At 47.1% G+C, this 23643-nt stretch overlaps 1 protein-coding gene across 1 annotated transcript in view; it reads left to right on the top strand.

Annotated features, from left to right (window-relative positions):
• Window positions 1-23643, top strand: part of LOC119969135 (piezo-type mechanosensitive ion channel component 2-like) — a 290064-nt gene that overhangs the window by 109841 nt on the left and 156580 nt on the right. Inside the window, exons 13-17 of the mRNA XM_038802351.1 lie at window positions 7081-7262; window positions 14005-14153; window positions 16524-16697; window positions 19339-19380; window positions 21327-21359. Coding sequence (XP_038658279.1) covers window positions 7081-7262; window positions 14005-14153; window positions 16524-16697; window positions 19339-19380; window positions 21327-21359 — 580 coding nt within the window. The remainder of the gene's footprint in view (window positions 1-7080; window positions 7263-14004; window positions 14154-16523; window positions 16698-19338; window positions 19381-21326; window positions 21360-23643) is intronic.

Here is a 23643-nt window from a genome sequence, read left to right on the forward strand (position 1 = left end):
TCAGTATTGGCTAATACTGGTCAGTGTTAGCTCATAAATTCCTTTTGTTGGTACTTCTCTTTTTTCTTTTTCATAAGCAGTGTTTCTAATTGCCGGGGTAGCTAGAGTAAGAGAAAGATGTGGTTCCACTGTAATTATCACTTTAGCAAACTGTCCATATCGGCTAATTAGAATCATAGAATCTTTGCCAATGGAGGCCATTCAGCCCATTATTTCTGTGCTGGATTTTTGAAAGCACTATCCATTAGTCCCACTCCTCTGCTGTGTTCCCATGGCGCCATAAATGTTTCCTTCTCCAAGCAGAATTCCAATTTGCTTTTACGAGTCAAATCCGCTTCCACCAGCCTTTCAGACACACTGCTTTCCAGCTCATTGTGATTTGTGTAAAAAAACATTTCCGCGGCTCAGCTCTGAATCTTGAGCCAATTACCTTAAACCTTTCAACCTGAAAACAGTTTCTCCTTATTTCTTCCACCATAATCCCTCAGACATTTTCACACTTCTATAAAATCCACCCCCTCTAAGAACATAGAACATAGAACAGTACAGCACAGAACAGGCCCTTCGGCCCTCGATGTTGTGCCGAGCAATGATCACCCTACTTAAACCCACGTAACCCGTATACCCGTAACCCAACAATCCCCCCATTAACCTTACACTAAGGGCAATTTATCATGGCCAATCCACCTAACCCGCACATCTTTGGACTGTGGGAGGAAACCGGAGCACCCGGAGGAAACCCACGCACACAGGGGGAGGACGTGCAGACTCCACACAGACAGTGACCCAGCCGGGAATCGAACCTGGGACCCTGGAGCTGTGAAGCATTGATGCTAACCACCATGCTACCGTGAGGCCCCACAGAGAAGAGACATCTCAGCTTCTCTGGTCTCTCCACCTGACTGAATTCCCTCATTTCCTCCTATAATTCCAGTAAATCTCTGCAGGTTTGTCACAGACCTTTTTATTATAAATTTGATTTTAGCTTTACATTTCCTGCTCACCCGAAGAATTCCAGCTCTTGCTGTTAACTTCCTGAGGAATATGTCTGGTCTACTGTACCCTAATGATCTCCTTCAGCATTTCTCATTGCTTTTGCATGGCCTTTTTTGCCATTTCTTTCCCATCTCCAATTGGCCTGGCTAGATCCCTTTCTCGTTAAGTTAAACAGCTCTTAAATAAAAGGAAAAACTTGACCGTACTATCTACACCAGACATTAATTCCAATTAAGCAACCCAATACAGTTCGAATGCCACTTTGAAATAAAGTTAACATAACAGCTTACTTGGCTATCTGTAGATACGTTTAGAGATAAACCCTTTCAAGAACAGATCCACTACAGTTGTCTTGTCAGATTCAAATCCTATAGAAAACTGCTGTTCAAGTTAAAATTCTATAACAGACTGAAAAACTACAGCAGACCTAGCTCCTCCCATTAATTACATCACCTGTATCCCACTAAGTTCCATGACCTGCTTAGCTAGGACAAAATACTGATGTGATACCCTGGGCTAGTGTGTGGTTGATTCCAGCCCCACAGGCCCTGTAGTCCCAACACAAGTGAATTAGCCAATAATTCATATAAAATTTCCAAATTCTTTGGCTCTTGGGCTGCCTGATAATTTACAGTCACCAGGTTTGTAAGTTGCAAAACAATCACTGTTTACTTATAACAGAAATAAAGATGAAATATGCAATAATTACAATGGATGTCGGCAAGCTAACCTCTACCCTCCCCCCTTTACTGTCCCACATTCAACCCACACACACGCAAGGCAGACAAACACAGAGGGTGGAAGAGGGTCAAAGTAATATGGATTAAGGTTAAAATGGATGAGTCCTTTGCTTTGGATGTTGATTTCTTTGCAGTAGAGTGTCCTCACACCATGCTGATTGATCAAAGCCACCGGTGTACAGTTGGCGATGGTCTTCTGATGGTAACATTCATTCAGTACTCACAGGCAGGAGGATTTCCTCTTGGGGAGACACTTTAACTTTTATTAAACTGGGCCTTCAAATCAAAGGTCCATCTTTGAGACTACTCTCTTAAGACTCGCATCAAATACATCTTCCAGCCTAAGTTTTCATCTCAATATTTTGTAGTTTCACTAAAATGGCATCCAGCCTTACTAGAGGAAGAAAAGAATTCTTACGCTGGATTTTTTAGAGAGATTTCATCAGATGTGCGAGAGAGAAAATCAGAGAGGCTTCTTCCAGTTTCTGAACTGAAAGCGAAACTAAGTCAACCCAGCCTTACTGGGGAGGGAGTCATTCCAGGGAAATCAGAACCAATCACCACTGGCTGTCGTCAAAGCCCAGCATTTCGAGCCAATTCATTGGCTGCCAGCCAAGTCAGTCAAACTGAGTCATCGCTGATCTGTCCTGCCTGAATTAAAGGCAAAGCCTACATTAAAGGCACAGGCCCATTAGTCGTCCATGGATAATGCAAAAAATAAAATAAAATAAAGTAGAAAACAGGGTTTAAACAGGAGGATCCTGACAATACAATCCCTTATAAATTATCTATATTCCAGGGAACCATCCAAAATATAAGCAAAGTTTCATTAGCCTTTGTAGCCAAGTAAGAGATTTGAATGAATGTTTATCTCAATTGTTTACACCAGCTTAATTACAGCTTTATTAGACACACTGCCTGCTTGGATTTCAAACCAAGGTTTTTAATAACTTTACTACCACAAATATAAAATATAGCATGTAACAATTTCTACATTCATCTCAAGAGGGAGAATCAGAACAGCCTGAGATAATAAATGGTGTGACTCCAACTGCCGATGCCAGGTTGATGGAGCGTGGCCCATGACTGAGAGGGTTCTGGCCTGTTGAGAGTCCCTTTATGTGCACGGACACCCTCATTGGCTTCATGTACTGGAGGCACTGCGATCACTGGCATTGATGATGAGGGATGTCAGCTTGGAAAGCCCTGTAAATATCCACTTGAGAGTTAACTGGCGGGTGCTCCTCCTCCCTCGTGTGTAATGGCACCCCCTTACTCCCAGGGGAGAAGGGGCATCAGGAGGGAGGGCATGGTGCCTTGTACTCTCTTGCCTAGTCACCTCTGTATAATGCCCATGGAGAGAGCAATGGAAATGCAGGTCTGGGCTAATATCTGGCATCCACTGAGTGTTCTGCTGGACCTGAATCTCCATGGTGGTCATCAGCCTCTAAGTGGGGGAAGCCATTTTTTCACATACCAGAAACACGGCAGACCTCACGGTTGGGATGATGACTCCAGCATTCACTCAAGGCTGCACATAGCCTCTGGCATCTCCATCAGATATTCTCCTGCCGGCCACTGCGTCTCCAGCAGGTTTCATGTGGCTATTGCAAGAGCCCCGCCATCAGCTTGGAGCTCAGCATGGGGCCTAGTCTTCAGCAGTCCTCCGATTCTCAGGGACTTTGGCCATCACATCCTCCATCAGCTACTGCAACATGTGTGTGATATGCTCAATGGATTGTGACCCTGAGTTTAATGATGAACGCTTTCCCACTGAAGTGACTGACTCTGCACTGGAGGAGGGTACAGAACACTGATGTGACACTCCATCCTCTGGATGTTCTGTGTTAACATCATCACAGATGGGGGATGTATTGCATTGTTGGGGTTGACATCCCTCCAGATCGCAATGGAGAACACAAATAACTAGATCAGGTCAAATGACAATCCTGCTTCCCAGCGCTGTATCACCTGTATGCCCGATTCTTGACACGAGATTGGAGATATCCACTCTGCTGTGCTGAAATTCCAGCTTCGCTGCCTGTAACTGAGCATTTGTCCTGTTTCCTGGACAATTCGAGTGCTTCCTCCACTGCAGCGGTCGATTTGCGCCTGTCAGGGACGCCACCACCAGCCTTGGAGTGATCCCTGATATTATGCACTCTATTTTTTGTCCTGAAGGCAGCCAGAAGGCTGGAGTGTCACCTCAATCGACACCTAGTCCCTTTGACAATCAATGGCACCTTCCTGTTAGATGCTCCACATGCTCACCATCCTGTAACTGGTACAACTTCCACAGGGTGAACTGGTTTACACACATTCAGTCCCCATGTTTCACCTGGTGCTGAGGCATGGAACCCAAATTCCTGTCTGGCATACCTCTCCACTCACACATTTAACGTTGCTTAATGTCCTCATGAGAGACACTTTGCAATGATTATAACACTCTTATAATCTTGCCATATACTCCTTATAATCTTACTATATCACTCCTTATAACCTTACTATACTCCTTGTACACCTATGACTGTGTGGCCAAATTTTCCTTCAACTCGATTTTTAAATTTGCGAAATGGGTCGGATTTCAAACAATGACGAGACAGAGTATAGGAATGAGATAGAGAATCTGGTGAACTGGTGCGACGACAATAATCTCTCCTTCAAGGTCAACAAAACCAAGGAGATTATCATCGACTTCAGGAAGTGTAGTGGAGAACATGCCCCTGTCTACATCAATGGGAATGAAGTAGAAAGGGTCGAGAGCTTCAAGTTTTTCAGTGTCCAGATCACCAACAGCCTGTCTTGGACCCCCCATGCCGACACTATAGTTAAGAAAGTCCACCAACGACTCTACTTTCTCAGAAGACAAAGGAAATTTGGCATGTCACCTACAACTCACACCAACTTCTACAGATGCACCATAGAAAGCATTCTTTCTGGTTGTATTACAGCTTGGTATGGAGCCTGCTCTGCCCAAGACCACAGGAAACTACAAAAGGTCGCGAATTTAGCCCAGTCCCTTTTGCAAACCAGCTTCCCATCCATTGACTATCTACAATTCCCGCTGCCTCGGAAAGGCAGCCAGCATAATTAAGGACCACACGCACCCCGGACATACTCTCTTCCACCTTCTTCCGTCAGGAAAAAGATACCAAAGTTTGAGGTCATGTACCAACCGACTCAAAAACAGCTTCTTCCCTACTGCCATCAGACTTTTGAATGGACCTACCTCGTATTAAGTTGATCTTTTCTCTACACCTTGTTATAACTGTAACATTATATTCTGCAGTCTCTCCTTCCTTCCCTATGTTCAGTATGCAGTGTTTGTACAGCACGCAAGAAACAATACTTTTCACTGTATACTAATTGTATACTTATTATTGTGTCAATAACAAATCAAGTCAAATAACACGTCATTTATCCTTGGAGAGCACAGGAAGACATTGGCCGTTTTGTGGCATTGCCAGTTTTGTTTGTGGACCCTACCATAGCTCACCTCCCCTGCGGTCTCCATCCAGGGAGGGTTTCCTGCTCCCATTGCTTAGGAACCAGGACCTCCTTACATTCCCAGATGGCCTGGCGGAAAACCTGCAGGAAGGCATCACCAATCCGTATGGCCACTCATTCTCTGAACTGATACATTTGTCCACTTTGGTATGGGGTGACAACAGCTGATTGGCATCAACAGATAAAAAGGGGAGGAAGTGGCCGCAACTCCAGGGGTCCTTAGCTGGCAGGTGGAGAGGGGGGTTACAGTAGTCCAAGATGAAAATCGAGTCTGCGACAGCCAGATTGGTGGTGCTGGCTTGCAGGGAGTGGATGCATGTTTGGATGTCATTTAAATATTGCATCCCAACCTTTGAACGCATGAGGTAATGGTGAGGTCAGTCATTTCCTGCTCACACCTGAGGCACAATTGGCCAGGCCCCTCAGACCTGAATGCTAATTGGTTGGCTGTTGTGTGATTGTGTCTGGCCAACTCTCCGGCATCTGAGCAGAAGTCTGGATCACTTCCAGTCTCCCTGTTGAGACACTCAATTCTTCAACAGAATTTTACCCATCGATAGGGAAGGAACAAAGGGAAGACAGGGATTGATGGAGGGAAAGATGAAGGACATTAAGGCCCGCAGATTTTTTCCACCATCCAATTAGCTCATGGCTAATCTGTACTTCAACTTCATTTACTTTCCCTTTCTCTGTATCTTTCTGAATCAGGCGAGAATGCTATCATAGAACATAGAACAGTACAGCACAGAACAGGCCCTTCGGCCCTCGATGTTGTGCCGAGCAATGATCACCCTACTCAAACCCACATATCCACCCTATATCCGTAACCCAACAACCCCCCCTTAACCTTACTTTTTTAGGACACTACGGGCAATTTAGCATGGCCAATCCACCTAACCCGCACATCTTTTGACTGTGGGAGGAAACCGGAGCACCCGGAGGAAACCCACGCACACACGGGGAGGACGTGCAGACTCCGCATCGTTAAACCAAAGTTAATATCAGGGAGAGTGGTGTTGAATATCCAGTCAGAGAGGTGATGAGTGCCAGCCATCTGATTTGTATGGTACTCTGGGACGAGAGGGGGGAATGACGGCAATTGTGTAGGTGGTGTGAGGATTACTATTGTCCTTTCCAGTTGTGTGTCTGATGTTCAAGAATCAGGTTTCCTGTTTGTGGCTATGTTTCCCCTGGGGGGTCCGTGGTGCAAGTGTACCTTCGATCCGCAAGCTGTTAGCAAGCCTGAAAACTAATGAAGAGTCTCACTGGTATCAATGGCCTCGACAATAACTCTTTGGCTTGGGTAGACATGCATGTAAGAACGGGAATAGGCCATTCAGCCCTTCGCTTAATTCTGTCCTTCTATTAAATCATACCTGATCTTTTTATTTGGTTTTTCAATTTAGAGTACACAATTATTTTTTTCCAATTAAGGGGCAATTTAGCGTGGCCAATTCACCTACCCTGCACATCTGTTTTTGAGTTGTGGGGGCTAAACCCATGCAAACACGGGAAGAATGTGCAAACTCCAAACGGACAGTGACCCAGAGCCGGGATCGAACCTGGGACCTTGGCGTCATGAGGCAGCAGCACTAACCACTGCGCCACCGTGCTTTCATGCCTGATCGTAACTCCATTCAGCCTCCTTAGGTTCATAATCGTAGATAGTTTCAAGGAACAAAGCTCTATCAATCTCAGTCCTGAATGTCCTATGTGTCCCAGAATACTTTCAGGATTGAGTTTCAAATTTCAATACCACTTTGAGTGAAATGTTCAGTTTTGGAGGGAAGGAAAAGTGTTGAGAGTTAACTTGTCATCTTTCTGCTTGCGTCTACAGAGAGTACACAAAAGGACAACACTCTGATGACAGTGACTGGCTCTCTGGTTAAGGGATTATTGATAAAATACTGGATTTATTTCTGCACAGCCATGTTTGTCATTATTAGTTTCAATGGCAGAGTTGTGGTGTATAAAATTCTCTACATCATGCTGTTTCTCTTCTGCGTGGCACTGTATCAGGTAGGTATACATTCGTTATTTCTAGCTAGCACTCGACACAGGACCTGCTATGTCTTATATTGATATGAAGGCACCAATCACTCATAAAGGATTGGGTAAACATGTTGTGGGTTAATTTATTTCGACCAAGTACATGGGAACAGATATGCATACTCGGAATGCTTCCAGATACCAGCAGCAGAGCTGTGTCAGTTGTCCACAGGCCAAAAGTGAAACTAAGACTGGATCACATGACACACTTCCCTTCGAGTGATGTCATGCTGCTATCCCTTAAATTGACATGTTACAACAGACCAAGGTGCCAACACACCCCCCAGTATACTTTTTCTGACATCAGTTATTGTACTTAACAGAATCAAATGTGGACTGTTCCCACAAGAATCACAACACACATGAGGAATGGTGGCTTCCAAGGTGCTATAACTAATTGTAATGCACACAGGGAACAATCCTAATCCTGCATGGTAGTACAGTGGTTAGCACTGTTGCTTCACAGCGCCAGGGTCTCAGGTTCGATTCCCAGCTTGGGTCACTGTCTGTGCGGAGTCTGCATGTTCTCCCCGTGTCTGCGTGGGTTTCCTCCAGATGCTTCGGTTTCCTCCCACTAGTCCCGAAAGATGTTCTGTTAGGTGAATTGGACATTCTGAATTCTTCCTCTGTGTACCCGAACAGGCGCCAGAATGTGGTGACTAGGGGATTTTCACAGTAACGCCATTACAGTGTTAATGTAAGCCTACTTGTGACAATAATAAAGATTATTATATTATTATTATTGTACATGACGGGATCAGACACACGGACAATCCCAATCCGGTTATTGTACATGATGGGATCAGACATGAGGATCAATTGTAGCATCGGTAATATTGTTAAGAAACCTATACTTAGCATAATTTGAAGTTCAGAATCAAGACATTCATTTCCCGATGATCTTCAGACCTTTTGAGCAGGTACCAGCTGGGAAATAGGCACAAATGTGCAGGACAACCTTTTTATGTTCTTCAGGCTGAAGACCGGCCCTGCGCAGAAGAAAGAAGAACAGTGAGAAAACGGAAGATCAGAGTACTTGATATGGAGCTCCATTATCTAATAGGTGTCCCAGGGAGCAGGGTACAGTGTCCCAAGGAGCAGGGTACAAGGAGGGACAGGGTGATGGTCCCAAAAGGAAGTTCTAGGTAAGGGATTAAAGATGAGGATAGAAATAGGTCTCATTACGATAAGCTAAATGAAAGGGACACAGAAATAGGCTCTGAATTAAAAGAAGAGGGCAGGGAGCAGTGGGCTCGAGAGAAGCTGTCGAGATCAGAGAAGGCAGCCAAAGGTTTGTGAGTCCATGCTGCGGGCCACTGGGGCAAATGTACCTCTTTAGAGCAATGTTGTTCTACTTGACATGGCTAAAGATCTGAAACCATGTTTGGAAGGTGAAGCTTGAATATATTTGGAGATCCAGGGGAAAGGAATCTCGTACGGTGAGATTGAAACCCTGCAAAGTGGATTATTGCTGAGGCCGTTTAAGTGGGAAGGGCTTTTGGAAAAAAATCCAGGGTGGGATCATTAAAGGTGGAGATTAGAAACCCTTGTGAGAAAGATTAACTTTCAATGAGAGTGTTTGGCTCATAATATGACAAACATTTTTGGATTTGGATTTGGATTTGTTTATTGTCACGTGTACCGAGGTACAGTGAAAAGTATTTTTCTGCAAGCAGCTCAACAGATCATTAGAAAAGGGAATTAAACAAAATTCAAGAAAATACATGAGAATACATAATAGGGCAACACAAGATATACAATGTAACTACATAAGCATTGGCATCGGTTGAAGCATACAGGGTGTAGTGTTAATGAGGTCAGTCAATAAGAGGGTCATTTAGGAGTCTGGTGACAGTGGGGGAGAAGCTGTTTTTGAGTCTGTTTGTGCGTGTTCTCAGACTTCTGAATCTCCTGCCCGATGGAAGAAGTTGGAAAAGTGAGTAAGCCGGGTGGAAGGGATCCTTGATTATGCTGCCCGCTTTCCCCCGGCAGCGGGAGGTGTAGATGGAATCAATGGATGGGAGGCAGGTTCGTGTGATGGACTGGGCGGTATTCACAACTCTCTGAAGTTCCTTGCGGTCCTGGGCCGAGCAGTTGCCATACCAGGCTGTGATGCAGCCCGATAGGATGCTTTCTATAGTGCATCTGTAAAAGTTGGTAAGGGTTAATGTGGACATGCCGAATTTCCTTAGTTTCCTGAGGAAGTATAGGCGCTGTTGTGCTTTCTTGGTGATAGCGTCGACGTGAGTGGACCAGGATAGATTTTTGGTGATGTGCACCCCTAGGAATTTGAAACTGCTAACCATCTCCACCTCGGCTCCATTGATGCTGACAGGGGTGTGTACAGTACTTTGCTTCCTGAAGTCGATGACCAGCTCTTTAGTTTTGCTGGCATTGAGGGAGAGATTGTTGTCGTTACACCACTCCACTAGGTTCTCTATCTCCCTCCTGTATTCGGACTCGTCGTTATTCGAGATCCGGCCCACTATGGTCGTATCGTCAGCAAACTTGTAGGTGGAGTTGGAACCAAGTTTTGCCACGCAGTCGTGTGTGTACAGGGAGTAGAGTAGGGGGCTAAGTACGCAGCCTTGCGGGGCACCGGTATTGAGGACTATTGTGGGTGAGGTGTTGGTGTTCATTCTTACTGACTGTGGTCTGTTGGTCAGAAAGTCAAGGATCCAGTTGCAGAGTGGAGAGCCAAGTCCTAGGTTTTGGAGCTTTGATATGAGCTTGACTGGGATTATGGTGTTGAAGGCGGAGCTGTAGTCAATAAATAGGAGTCTGATGTAGGAGTCCTTGTTTTCGAGATGCTCTAGGGATAAGTGTAGGGCCAGGGAAATGGCGTCTGATGTGGACCGGTTGCGACGGTATGCAAATTGAAGTGGGTCAAGGCGTTCCGGGAGTATGGAGGTGATGCGCTTCATGATCAGCCTCTCGAAGCACTTCATTACAACTGACGTCAGGGCCACCGGGCGGTAGTCATTGAGGCATGTTGCCCGGTTCCTCTTTGGTACCGGTATGATGGTGGTCTTCTTGAAGCAGGTGGGGACCTCGGAGTGGAGTAGGGATAGGTTAAAGATGTCTGTGAATACCTCTGCCAGCTGGTATGCGCAGGCTCTGAGTGCACGACCAGGGATCCCGTCCGGGCCCATCGCCTTCCGTGGGTTCACTTTCAGGAAGGCCGATCAGACTTCGGAAACTGTGATGGTGGGTATGGGTGAATTATGGGCTGCTGGGGCACTCGACAGCGGATTGTTGGTTACCTGCTCAAACCGAGCATAGAATGCATTAAGTTCATCAGGGAGGGGTGCAGTGCTGCCAGAGATACTGCTCGGCTTCGCTTTGTAGCCCGTTATGTTGTTTAGTCCTTGCCACAACCACCGAGAGTCTGTCTGTGACTCTAGCTTAGTTTGATATTCTCTCTTGGCATCTCGGATGGCTTTGCGGAGGTCGTACCTGGATTTCTTGTATAGGACAGGGTCGTCTGCCTTGAACGCCTCAGATCTGTCCTTCAGTAGGGAGTCAATCTCGTGGTTGAGCCATGGTTTCCGGTTGGGGAACGTACGTACTGCTTTCTTTGGCACGCAGTCGTCCACACATTTGCTGATGAAGTCTGTGACGGTGGTGGCATACTCATTTAAGTTAGTCGCTGAGTTCTTAAATATGGACCAATCCACTGTCTCTAAGCAGTCACGTAAGAGCTCTTCTGTCTCCTCAGACCAGCACTGCACAACCTTCTTAGCTGGATTCTCCCGCTTGAGTTTCTGCTTGTAAGCCGGGAGAAGGAGCACCGTCTTATGGTCTGATTTCCCAAAGTGCGGTCGGGGGATGGAACGGTAGGCGCCCTTGATTTTTGAGTAGCAGTGGTCAAGAGTGTTGTCGCCCCTGGTGGGACAGGAGATGTGCTGGTGGGATTTTGGCAGTACACTCTTGAGGTTGGCTTTGTTGAAGTCTCCGGCCACAATGAACAGGGCCTCCGGGTGTTCTGTTTCATGGTTGTTTATGACTGTGTACAGTTCATCCAGCGCCTTCCTCACTTCTGCCTGAGGTGGGATGTAGACCGCTGTGATAATGGCTGAAGTGAACTCACGTGGAAGATAGTATGGGCGGCACTTTACGGTCAAGTATTCCAGGTCTGGGGAGCAGTAAGTCGCCAGGGTCACCACATCCAAGCACCAGGAGGAGTTGATGAGGAGGCAAACCCCTCCACCCTTCGCTTTGCCTGAAGATGCCGTGCAGTCCGCCCGGTGAATAGAGAAGCCTTCAGGTTGTATGGCACAGTCCGGTGAGGCGGGGGTGAGCCAAGCCTCTGTGGAACAGAGCACACAGCAGTCTCTTACTTCCCTCTGAGAGGTAAGTCTGGCGTTAAGTTCATCCAGCTTGTTTTCAATCGCTTGGACGTTTGCCAGGAGTATGCTGGGGAGAGGGGTCTTGAAACCGCGTTGCTTAAGTCTAACCTGCAGACCACTGCGTTGCCCTCGCTTCCTCGGTCGGCGGCTGCTGCTGGATGATCTTGGCATCCGATGGGAGACGTCAGCCCTTGTGGAAGGTAGGTGGTTGCGTCTGGCGGGGTCCAGGGCATTAGCGAGGTCCAGGGCGCTGTTTACATTTCCGGGGTTGCGTCTAGCAGGGTCCCGGGTTCTGGTTGACGTAGCGAGGTTGCTGGGGGGGGTGAGTTTGCGATCCGGATGGGTCCCGGCGTTCTGCGGGCGCGGGAATACCTTGCAGCGTGTTCGGGTCCTCGCGCGCGGTCTCCGTTGTTTCTGGGATCCTGGGTCATGGGCAGGGGCTTCCTGGGGCAGATTGGGCTAGGTCCCATGGTCTGTTCTCTTCCTGGGCGCTCCTGGGGTTGGATCTTGAAGTCGGCACGGTGGGGCCTCCATGTGGATTTTTCTTTCTTCCATTACCAGGTAGGTCGGGTTGCTGGGCGGGCCTCTCCAGGTCAGGTCGCTGGGCGGGTCTCTCGGGGTCGCGTTGGGCTGGGTCTTGCCGTCGGGGGTCGGGTCGGGAGCTCCGGGGACTAGGCTGGGGGATCCGGGGGCTTGCGTCGGTTGTTAGGCTGGGTTTGGAGCTCCGAGGCCCGGGTCGGCTCCAAATCGAGGTTGGGGCTTCACTTCCGGTTTGGGCCCGATCTTCTTCCAGATCACGGAGGTCAGGTCGGGTCGGGTCAAAAGGTCTGCAAGGGCCTCGGAGGATCTTCAAGAGAAGATAAAAGAGGACCTGCAAGAGAAGATAAAAGAGAGAGGTTAATAATAATATTAGCTTTAGAATTAATTTTTAAAAGGTTAGAACGAGTATAAGTTAAGTTAAAAGTGGATCTGTTGGGGAGAGCTTGCAGAGAGTCGCCTCGCTCCGGCGCCATCTTGAGCTGCATCTGGGTGAGTTGTTGGGAAATCCATGGAATCTGGTGTGGTTGCATCTGTAGTGTGGTATATCACCCACAGGTGGCCTGTTAATTCACATGTACCTCATACCTCCCCTCAATGTTGAAGTATAAGAGAGAGATTGTAAATTGTTTTATCTTTATGAACATAGAACATACAGTGCAGACGGAGGCCATTCGGCCCATCGAGTCTGCACCGATCCATTTAAGCCCTCCCTTCCACCTATCCAGAACCCAATAACCCCTCCTAACCTTTTTGGACACTAAGGGCAATTTAGCATGGCCAATCCACCTAGCCTGCAAGTCTTTGGACTGTGGGAGGCACCCGGAGGAAACCCACGCAGACACAGGGAGAATGAGCAGACTCCGTACAGACAGTGACCCAGCGGGGAATCGAACCTGGGACCCTGGCACTGTGAAGCCACAGTGCTATCCACTTGTACCACCGTGCTGCCCGGTATATATACCAACTTGTATAGTAGAGTTTATTTTGTTTGTTCAAAGCTCATGGAATCTTGTGGCTTTATTCACTAAGTAAACATCCTGAATTTCAAACTTTATCTACTGCAAACAAAATGTTATTGGTGCCTAACCAGGCATCCCCCATCACCCAGTATCTGACCGAGGACATGGTGAGACCAGACACAGGGAACAATCCCAGCCCTGTTACGATACATGGTGATACTACCAGTAACAGTACCATTAGTAACAGGGCACTGGGATGGAGTGACAATGTGAGGAAAGGGATTAGCATCAGTGGAGGTACAGTCATTAATACAGAGCATCGACAGAGGGATTGCAGACTGGCGGGGGTGGGGAAGGGGAGTTACTGAACCAATTCGAGGGAACTGGATTAGCATGAGTGGAGTTATAGACAATAACACAGGGCTCAGGCTGGAGGAATTACCAAACCAGTATGGTTCAGCAGGATAGATGCTGAGAGGTTGTTTCCTCTTGTGGGAGAGTCTAGGACCAGAAGGTATGACGTTAAGTAAGGAGTCATATCATCCATTTAAGACAGAGATGAGGAGGAATTTCTTCTCTCAGAGGGCAGTGAATTTATGGAATTCTTTACTGCAGAGAGCTGGAGTGGTTGGGTCATTAATTATGTTCACGTCTGAGATTGACAGATTTTTAATCAGTGAGGGAATCAAGGGAGAAAGTGGGGTTGAGGATCATATCAGATCAGTGATGATCTCATTGAATGGCAGAACAGACTTGATGGACCAAGTGGCCTACTTCTGCTCCCACGTCTTATGGTCTTGTGGGACATGGCTCTGAAATCCACACCCAACATCCACTACCCTTTATCCACTCTTGTGTTTACAGGTACGTTATGATTGGTGGCGTCAAATCCTGAGGTATTTCTGGATCACTGTTGTGTCTTATTCAATGCTGGTGCTCATCATTATCTACACCTATCAGTTTAAAACAGTCTCCTGGCTCTTTCAGCAGAAAATGGGAATGTCCGAGGACAGGTGCAATGCTAACTTATCTTTTCCCACTTTGTATTTATTTCCCTTTTCGTACAATTATGGTTCAGTTTAAACTAGCACATAGCCCAACCTTTCCTCTTCCACCTCGTGTCTTTCAAATCTCGGTAAGGTCTCACCTCTCACAGCTAAAGAGTTGGATCTTTTCTAACATTTATCATAGCTCATTGGCCATGTCAGCCTGCACGGCTCAGTTGGTTGTGCTCCTGCCTCGGAGTCAGAAGGACCTGGGTTCCAGATCCTCACCAGGACCTGAATGAAATGAAATGAAAATCGCTTATTGTCACAAGTAGGCTTCAAATGAAGTTACTGTGAAAAGCCCCGAGTCTCCACATTCCGAGTCGCCACATTCCGGCGCCTGTTCGGGGAGGCTGGTACGGGAATTGAACCGTGCTGCTGGCCTGCCTTGGTCTGCTTTCAAAGCCAGCGATTTAACCCTGTGCTAAACCAGCCCCTTGATACTGGAAGGGTAATTCTTGTGGTTCAGTGCAGGTTGTTAAGTCAGCCTGCAGAATCTTTCCAAATGCTCCAGTGCCATACTCAAAGAGAGGTGAAAATGAACAATCTGTCCTGTACATAAGGTCATCCAAATCTCTGTTGCCCATACTTGAACTTGCAGTAAATCTAGTTCCCCCATCACCCTGGTGCTTCCATTAGCCGGGAACACCTAAAGTTTAAAATATGGGCGGAATTTTCTGGCCGTTGGGATTCGCTGCTCCCGCCACCAGCGAATGGCGAGCCGCTGAGAAACGAGTCTGGGGGGAATCGGAGAATCCAGCCCCTGATTTATTTTCCTCTTCATTGTTCCTGTGAACTATTTTAACTATGTTATAGGTGTCATACAAATGCATGATGTGCAGTTTCCAGGGCAGGGAGATGTCTTGGTAACCAACACTGTCTATAATCGCTCGAGGTGCAGCCTCAGCAGCACTTGGATGTGTCGTTGGGATATCGCCTCGGTGATAACACAGTGGATGTAATCAACCATCCATTGTGTACTCTATTGGATTGAATTCAACTAAATTAAGCAAACTGATGGACAAATGAAAACAGCAGCTCTTTAAAGGGATATGGCATTAAATAAAAACAATGGGCAAAGGAAATTTAAAACATTAAGTCGAAACCATCAATGTAGAACTACACATTTCCATTCTATTGACTGAATCCATCTGGTTTTATGATTAACTGGTGATCCGTCTGCCCACATCAGCACCCTTGCTAGACACCAGAGTGAATTCTCCAGCCGTTCCTGGTGGAGGTATTCTCTGGTGCCACCGGCAGCGCACACCTACCCGTGGGTTTACCAGCGGCATGAGGTGGCTTCAATGGGAAGCAGAAACTGTGAACGTCCTGGCCATGCTGGCCCCCTGTGGGGAACAGAATAGGTCGTACATGGGCCCGGTTCGTGCCGTCACAACGGCGTTCACGACGGCGCAAACGGGCTCCATTTTGGAGAATCGCCCCCTGAATGGCTTCAATGGCGGGAGCAGAGAATCCTGCAGCCAGCGAACGATGCGCTGCCTCCCGCTGAGAAAGACGCCGGAGAATCCAATCCATTATGAATGTGGAAGATCTGAGGTGGCGATTCTCCGAGCCCCGCACGGGCAGGAGAATCGCCGCAACCGTGCCTCGACGCCAGCGCGTGATTCGCCAAGGTGCGGAGAAGGCACGTGTTTGGCGCGGCACCAGCCGCGGGCCGCTGGAATCGGCGGGGCCGCCGATTCTCCGGCCAGGATGGGCCGAGCGGCCACGCGGATATGCCAAAGTCCCGCCAGCGCCGTTCACCCCGGGTCGCTGCCGGCGCGAATGGTCGGGGGGGCAGCCTGTGGGGGGGGGAGCGCGGGGGGCCTCCTTCACCAGGGGAGGGGGGGCCTCCGATGGGGTCGCGGCTCACCGATCAGCGCCGGGCCGGCCTCTCCTCCCCCCACCCCACCAGGCCTACTTTCCGGCGCGGCCAGTTCCTGAACACCGACGCCATGTTGAATCAGGGCCGCCACGCTAAAGAAGTCCCTCGCGCATGCGCAGGTTAGCGTGGCCCAACTGCTCATGCGCGGGTTGGCACGGCGCCCATTTGACGCCGGGAAAGGAGGCTGGAGTGGCGTGAACCGCTCCAGCGCCGTGCTGGCCCCCTGTGGGGAACAGAATAGGTCGTACATGGGCCCGGTTCGTGCCGTCACGACGGCATTCACGACGTCGCAAACGGGCTCTATTTTGGAGAATCGCCCCCTGAATGTTTACTTTGAAAGAACTTGCTTTTAATTTAGCCAGGACGTTCACAGTTTCTGCAGATCACAAAGCATCTTCAAACCGAAGAGACAGGTGAAGTGAAACTTACTGTTCTCTTCTTTTTCCTAGTTTGAAAGATCTGGGTTTGGAGCAGTATGACACGGCGGAGCTGTTTGCTAAAATCTCGCTCCCTGCAACCTTCCTCCTAGCCTGCATCCTCCAGCTGCATTACTTCCATGATCATTTCCTCAGCCTTACCAACTGTAGACAGGTCACTCCCAGGCAAGATAATTGCATCTATAGGTATGTCTCATTAACCTTTGTATCCCTTTGATTGCTGTTTTCACAATCGTCACAAGAGTTCCCTTCAGAGCCACTTTATTTTGACAGCATGACAATATTATAACATAGAACAACATAGAACATAGAGTGCAGAAGGAGGCCATTAGGCCCATCGAGTCTGCACCGACCCACTTAAACCCTCACTCCTACCCTATCCCCGTCACCCAATAACTCCTCCTAACCTTTTTGGTCAATAAGATCAATTTATCATGGCCAATCCACCTGACCTGCACGTCTTTGGACTGTGGGAGGAAACCGGAGCACCCAGAGGAAACCCACGCACACACGGGGAGAATGTGCAGACTCTGTACAGACAGTGACCCAGCGGGGAATCGAACCTGGGACCCTGGCGCTGTGAAGCCATAGTGCTATCCACTTGTGCTACTGTGCTGCCCATATTGTTCTTTTTAATGCATATTCATTCTTGGGTTGTGGGTGTCGCTGGCTAAGCCAGCATTGGTTGCCCATTCCTAATTGCCTTTCAGAATGTGGTGGTGAGCTGCCTTCTGAACTGCTACATTCCATGTGGTGTATTACACCCCCTGTGCTGTTAGGAAGGCCCTACATGCAGCATGGATAACATCCAGGCTTCTGTGGCAAGTAACTTGTCTACCACACAATTGTCATCCCTGATAAGAGTGAATCTAACCATCTCCCCTTGGCATTCAATGGCATTAACATTGCAGGATCTCCCCCAGCAGCAAAATCCTAGGGGGTGGAGGGAGGGGATGGTACCATTGTGGTGCCTTTGACCAGAAACTCAACTGAACCAACTATAAAAATTCAAGAGCAAGGCTTAAAATTCTGCAGTAAGTAACTCAGTTCCTGATCCATCTATCAAGAACAGGTCAGAAATGCTCAAACAACACCCACACTCGAAACCATCCAGGACAAAGGAATCCACCTGATTGGCACCCACCCACCACTTTATACATCCACTACGTCCACCAGTGGCAGCAGTGTGTACCGTCTGCAAGGTGCACTGCAACAACTCACCAAGACTCCTTTGACAGCATCTTCCAAACCTGTAACCTCCACTACCTTACAGTTCCAAGCTTTGTGTCATCTGCAAATTTTGAAATTGTGCCCTGTACACCCAAGTCTAAGTAGTATATATATATCAAGAGACAGAGTAGTCATATTAACAACCGCTGGGGAATTCCACTGTATTCTGTTATGGGCCAGGGTTTAGAGAACCCCAAAGTGTATCATGGAGTTCACCTGGCGCACAACTTTTAATAGATTGTGGTATGGGGAGCACACGGCCCACTACAGCTGTGGCACAGCAGAAATGGAAAAGTATTTTTTAATGCAAAACAATGTTTATTCTATGAACTCAAGTTAGCCTTTTTAAAACATACAGTGAACATCTTAGCAACCATCAATTCAAATACAACCCCCAAAGAATACAACACTAAGTAATCCTTAAGCTGTCCTTTTAACATCCATAAGACTTAAAAAATAACTTTTAACAGAAGCACATCAGGTTGAAGTCACTACTGAAAGCAGTTATTAGTTTAAAATCACCAAAGGATTGATTTATAGTTTTTAGATTACAGAGAGAGAGACTAATACCCCTTCTGGCTGTGACTGCAGCTATCCATCTCTGAAAACAAAACTAAAACACACCCTGCAGCAAACAGCCTAAAACAAATGTAAAAAGCTGACAGGCAGCCCAGCTCCACCCACACTCTGACATCACTGATAAATACCCATTTCTTAAAGGTACATTTCTTAAACCCCCTTTTCTTAAAGGTACTCTCACATGACAATTCCTTCCTCCAGTCTGAAAAAAAAACTATGAACAATTTCCTGTCACTCTCTCAACGTTGTATCCTTACTGCTATTTTCCCCATGACTCTTAGCTTTGCTGACAAGCCTATTTTGTGGTATTTCATTGAACACTCTTTGGAAGTTCATGTATAACACCTCAGCTGCATTGTTACCATTAACCCTTTCTGATAACTCATTAAAGAACACAAGTTAGTCAAACATGGCTTGTTTTAACAAATCTGCAATAAAAACAGAAAATGCTGAAAGTGCTCACCAGGTCCAGCAGGACCTGTGGAGAGAGAAAGTTAATAGCTGGCATTTTCTGATTCTGCTGTGCCAGGACCCGCTGCGGGGGAGACGACGAGCCAGCCGAAGGTCTATTGGCTTCGGCGGGACGGGAAGACCCTGCTGACGGGCAGGACCGGAAAATCCCGTCCAATGGTTCAGGTCACAATCGTTCATCAGAACAGGGAAAGGTTAGAAACATTAACAGAAAATACTGGACAATCTCAGCAGGTCTGACAGCATCTGTGGAGAGAGAAGGGAGCTAACGTTTCGAGTCTGGATGACTCTTTGTCAAAACTATAAAGTTAGATATGTGATAGGTTTTCAGGGAGATGGGGGGTTGGGGGCAGGGGCAGAGAGAAAGAGCTGGGAAATGGATATTAAACACGATTGCTTCACTTCGCAGCCAGTATGATTGTTCATTGCTTGGAGCCAGTCTAGGATTTGGAGGTGAATGTGTTATTTATAAGTTTTATCTGTGTACTATTTTTTCATACTTCTCCTGATCAACTGTTAATTTGGTTCCCATACTGTTCTGTTGCAGTGATATTAAAGTAGAAAACCGTGTTACTGTGCTCGCTGACAGGTGAGTGTGTCAATCAGTTGTGGTCATTTTTTAAAAGTTCTTCAATGTATTTCATGCTGTTGTACAATCTGCCTGGTCTTGCTGTGCTAGCACGCCGAGTCATCGTTCTGGATCTGAAACAGAAGCAGCATCTGTGGAGAGAGAACGGAAGTAATGTTTCAAGTCTGGATAACTCATTGTCAAAGCTAGAGAGAACTGGAAATGTATCTGCACGACAGTCCCAGGGCATTTGGCCCAACTAGTTTATTGAATCACAGAATCACTACAGTGCAGAAGGAGGCCATTCTGCCCATCAAATCTGCACCGACCCTCTGAAAGAGCACCCTACCAAGGCCCATGCCCCCACCTATCCCCGTAACCCCAGTAACCAGTAAATCGACCTAACCTTTTGGATACTAAGGGGAAATTTAGCATGGCCAAACGAGCGAACTTGCACATCTTTGGACTTTATGCCATGTTTATATCCCACAGGAGCCTCTTCCCATCCTGCTCTCGGATCTCTTCTTCCTCGTGCATGAATCGAGCCTCTCCTTAAAGTGTCAGTTCTTTAACCATTCCATGTGATAATGAGTTATCCATTCACACCATTCTCTGTGTATAGAGAACCTTTCACATTTCCTCATGTCAGAAGGGAGAGCCCCAATTTTAACCTAGGCCGCAGGCCTAGAGCTTGGAGCGTGGAGCTTGCCACTCAGCCTGATTCAGCCATTTGAGGTCCTGGGCCATCTTACAACCCCAACCCCAGCCTCAATCACATAGTCCAGACCCAAATCCTACCTGAACCCAGTGGGAATGACACAAGGCTGGCCAGTCAGGGGCAGAGTGAGCACAGTGGAAGGCCACCAAAGGGGAGTCAAGAAAATTATTTCCAGCAGTCAGCTAAATGTGTCGGGAAGGCATGGAATTGCAAGGGAGAAGAGTAAGGCCCAGGGCAGGGCTAAACAAGAGGAAGCATCATTGCGCAAGAGCATCGTACATGCCACAAGAGGTTGAAATCAAGTTGTGATCTGAACAACCATATTGCATTTTGCCTTTTACGCTCCAATTACCTGTTGATAAAAACACATGTGATGAACTGACTAAGAGTAAGAATGCCACGTAGACATAGTAAATGCCACCCTGCCCTGATTTTAATCTACTGGATGCCGCAGTGGACCGGGGTGGGTGGGGGAACGTTGTGATGGTTGCTGGGGAGTGGGGAGGTACGGAAGTCCAGGAGTTGGGGTGCAAAATCAGGACTGAGGCATTTAAAGTTTACGCTGAATGGAATTTTGTAACGGTGAAATTCTTGCACCACAGTCTAACCCAGCTCTCAAATTCTTTTAATGCAAATGATATTTTTTACAGTGTTGTCGCGAAGACTGTTTAACGCCTCAATAGTTAAACCTAAGTAAATAAAACATTGTTTATTATCAATAGAAACAGTTTTACTACAGTGTGGAGTGCAACCATTTTCTTAGAATCCTTACAGTGCAGAAGGAGGCCATTTGCCCCATCGAGTCTGCACCAACCCTCCGAAAGAGCATTCTATCTCAGTCCACTCCCACCCTATCCCTGTAAGCCCACACATTGATCAGGGCCAATCTACCTACCCTGCATATCTGTGGACAATTTTGTGCACTAGTGGATCCCAAAAGCAGATGAGACTGTTAAACCATTGCTCTTTTGCCGGTATTAGTCTTGGCTCCTCTCCAGTTAGTATTCGAAAATATTCCACATCCACAACAGCACAGTCCCCATTTTCAAACCTCATCCTGAGGACTGCATCTTCAACAATGCTGCACTCACCCACTTCTCCCTCAGATCACCTCCAGTCCCAGAGGAGGATTCAGACCCACAAGCTGTGGCCTCACAAATAAAGGTGACACTGTCAACCAAACTGATACCAGTAGAAACAAATACTGAAACATGAGTTTAAATGTTAACCTATCATGCTTATTTTACAGTATTAAAGCTGGTGCTGAGAGGTTGACCAAGAGGTGAGTTCTATGAACACACAGCTGCACTTAGAGTTTATCTGACACGATTAGTTTATTCAAAATCAAATTTATTAATGCTGATGATATCAGCATTGTTGATGAAATTAAATGGTTCCAATTCAGGAGATATTATTGACCTTTTTAAGATGTAATATCACGAAAAAGCTGAAGGCACTAGATACTGCAAAGGCTCTGGGCCCTGACAATAATACTGAAGACTTGTGCTCCAGAAACTCCCGTGCCCCTAGCCAAGCAGTTCCAGTACTTCTACAACACTGGCATCTGCCCGCTAATTGGAAAATTTCCCTGGTGTGTCCTGTCCGCAAAAAGAGGACAAATCCAATCCAGCCAATTCCCGCCCCATATATTTACACTTGATCATCAGCAAAATGATGAAAGGGGTCATCAACAGTGCTATCAAGCGGCACTTACACAGGAATAACCTACTCACGGACATTCAGTTTGGATTCCGCCAGGGTCACTCAGCTCCTGATCTCATTGCAGCCTTGGTTCTAACATGGACAAAGGGACTGAACTTATAAGGTGAGGAGAGAATGACTTCCCTTAACATGAATGGATGGATTGATTTGTTTATTGTCACATGTACCGAGGTACAGTGAAAAGTATTTTTCTGCAAGCAGCTCAAACGTAACATTTAGTACATGAAAATAAAATAAAAAGAAAATACATAATAGGGCAACACAATGTAAGTACATAGACACCGGCATCGGGTGCAGCATACAGGTGTGTAGTATTAATCAGGTCAGTCCATAAGAAGGTCGTTTAGGAGTCTGGTAACAGCGGGGAAGAAGCTATTTTTGAAACTGCTCATGAGTGTTCTCAGACTTTTGTCTGAGGCATCAAGGCAACATAGTACCAAATTACATTTTTCCAATTAAGGGGCAATTTAGGCAGGCAAATCCACCTACCCTGCACACCTTTTTGGGTTGCAAGGGTGAGACCTACGCAGACACGGAGAATGTGCAAACTCCACATGGACAGTGGCCCGGGGCCGGGATCAAACCCAGGTCCTTGGCGCTGTGAAGCAGCAGTGCTAACCACTGCACCACCTGCTGCCCCTGACATCAAGGCAACATTTTATTGAGCGTGGCATCAAGTAGCCCAAGCAAAACTCAAGTCAATGGAATCAGGGGGACATTCTTCATTGCTTGGACGTGTATCGAACATAAGGGATGCTGGTTATGGTTGTTCAAAGTCAATTTCCTCAGCTCCAAATAATCACTACAGGAGTTCCTCAGGGGAGTGTCCTGGACCCAACCATCTTCAGCTGCTTCATCAGCGACCTTCTTCCATCACAAGGCCATAAGTGGGGATGTTCACTGATGACAATGTTCAGCACCATTCATGACTCCTCAGATACTGAAACAGCCCGTGCCCAAATACAGAAAGAGCTGGACAAGTAATATGCACCACACAAGTGCCAGACAATGATCACTCTGACAAGAGAGAATCAAACCATCGTCCCTTGACATTCAATGGCATTACTATCATTGCAAACCGCCCGCCTCATCATCAACATCCTGCGAGGTTATCAATAGTTATAAACTGAACTGGACTAGCTATATGTATGCTGTGGCTACAAGAGCTGTTCAGAGCCTGGGAATTCTTTGGGGGCGAACTCACCTCCTGACTCCCCAAAGCTTGTTCACCATCCACAAGGCACAAGTCAGGAATGTGATGGAATACTCGTCATTTGCCTGGCTGAGTGCAGCTCCAACAGCAGTCAAGAAGCTTGACACCATCCAGCACAAAGCAGCCCATTTGATTGGCACCTTTTCCACAAACATTCACTCTCTCCAACACTGACATACGGTGGCAGCCATCTGTAAGATGCACAGCAGGAACACACCTAGGCTCCTTCAACAACACCCAACAAAGCTTGAACTCTGTCACCCTAGAAGGACAAGGGCAGCAGATCCCTGGGAACATCACCATCTGCAAGTTCCTTCTGAATCAGTCACCATCCTGACTTGGGAATATATCATTGTTCCTTCACTGTCGCTGGGTCAAAATCCTGGAACTCCCTCCCTAACAGCACAATGGGGATGCACCTGCACCACATGGACAGCGGTTTAAGAAGGCAGCTCACCACCATCTTCTGAAGGGCAATTGGGAATGGGTAATAAATGCCACATTCCATGAAAGAATTGAAAAAGTTACCTGTAGCTCAATGGCAGTGTTTGGGTCAGAAAATGCTGAGCTCTGAGATCTCCCTCCAGAGATATGAGCACAGGATCAGAGCTATCACTGCGGAGCAATAAAG

Source organism: Scyliorhinus canicula, chromosome 7 (assembly GCF_902713615.1).
Source record: "Scyliorhinus canicula chromosome 7, sScyCan1.1, whole genome shotgun sequence".
In the NCBI taxonomy this organism is placed as follows: domain Eukaryota; kingdom Metazoa; phylum Chordata; class Chondrichthyes; order Carcharhiniformes; family Scyliorhinidae; genus Scyliorhinus; species Scyliorhinus canicula.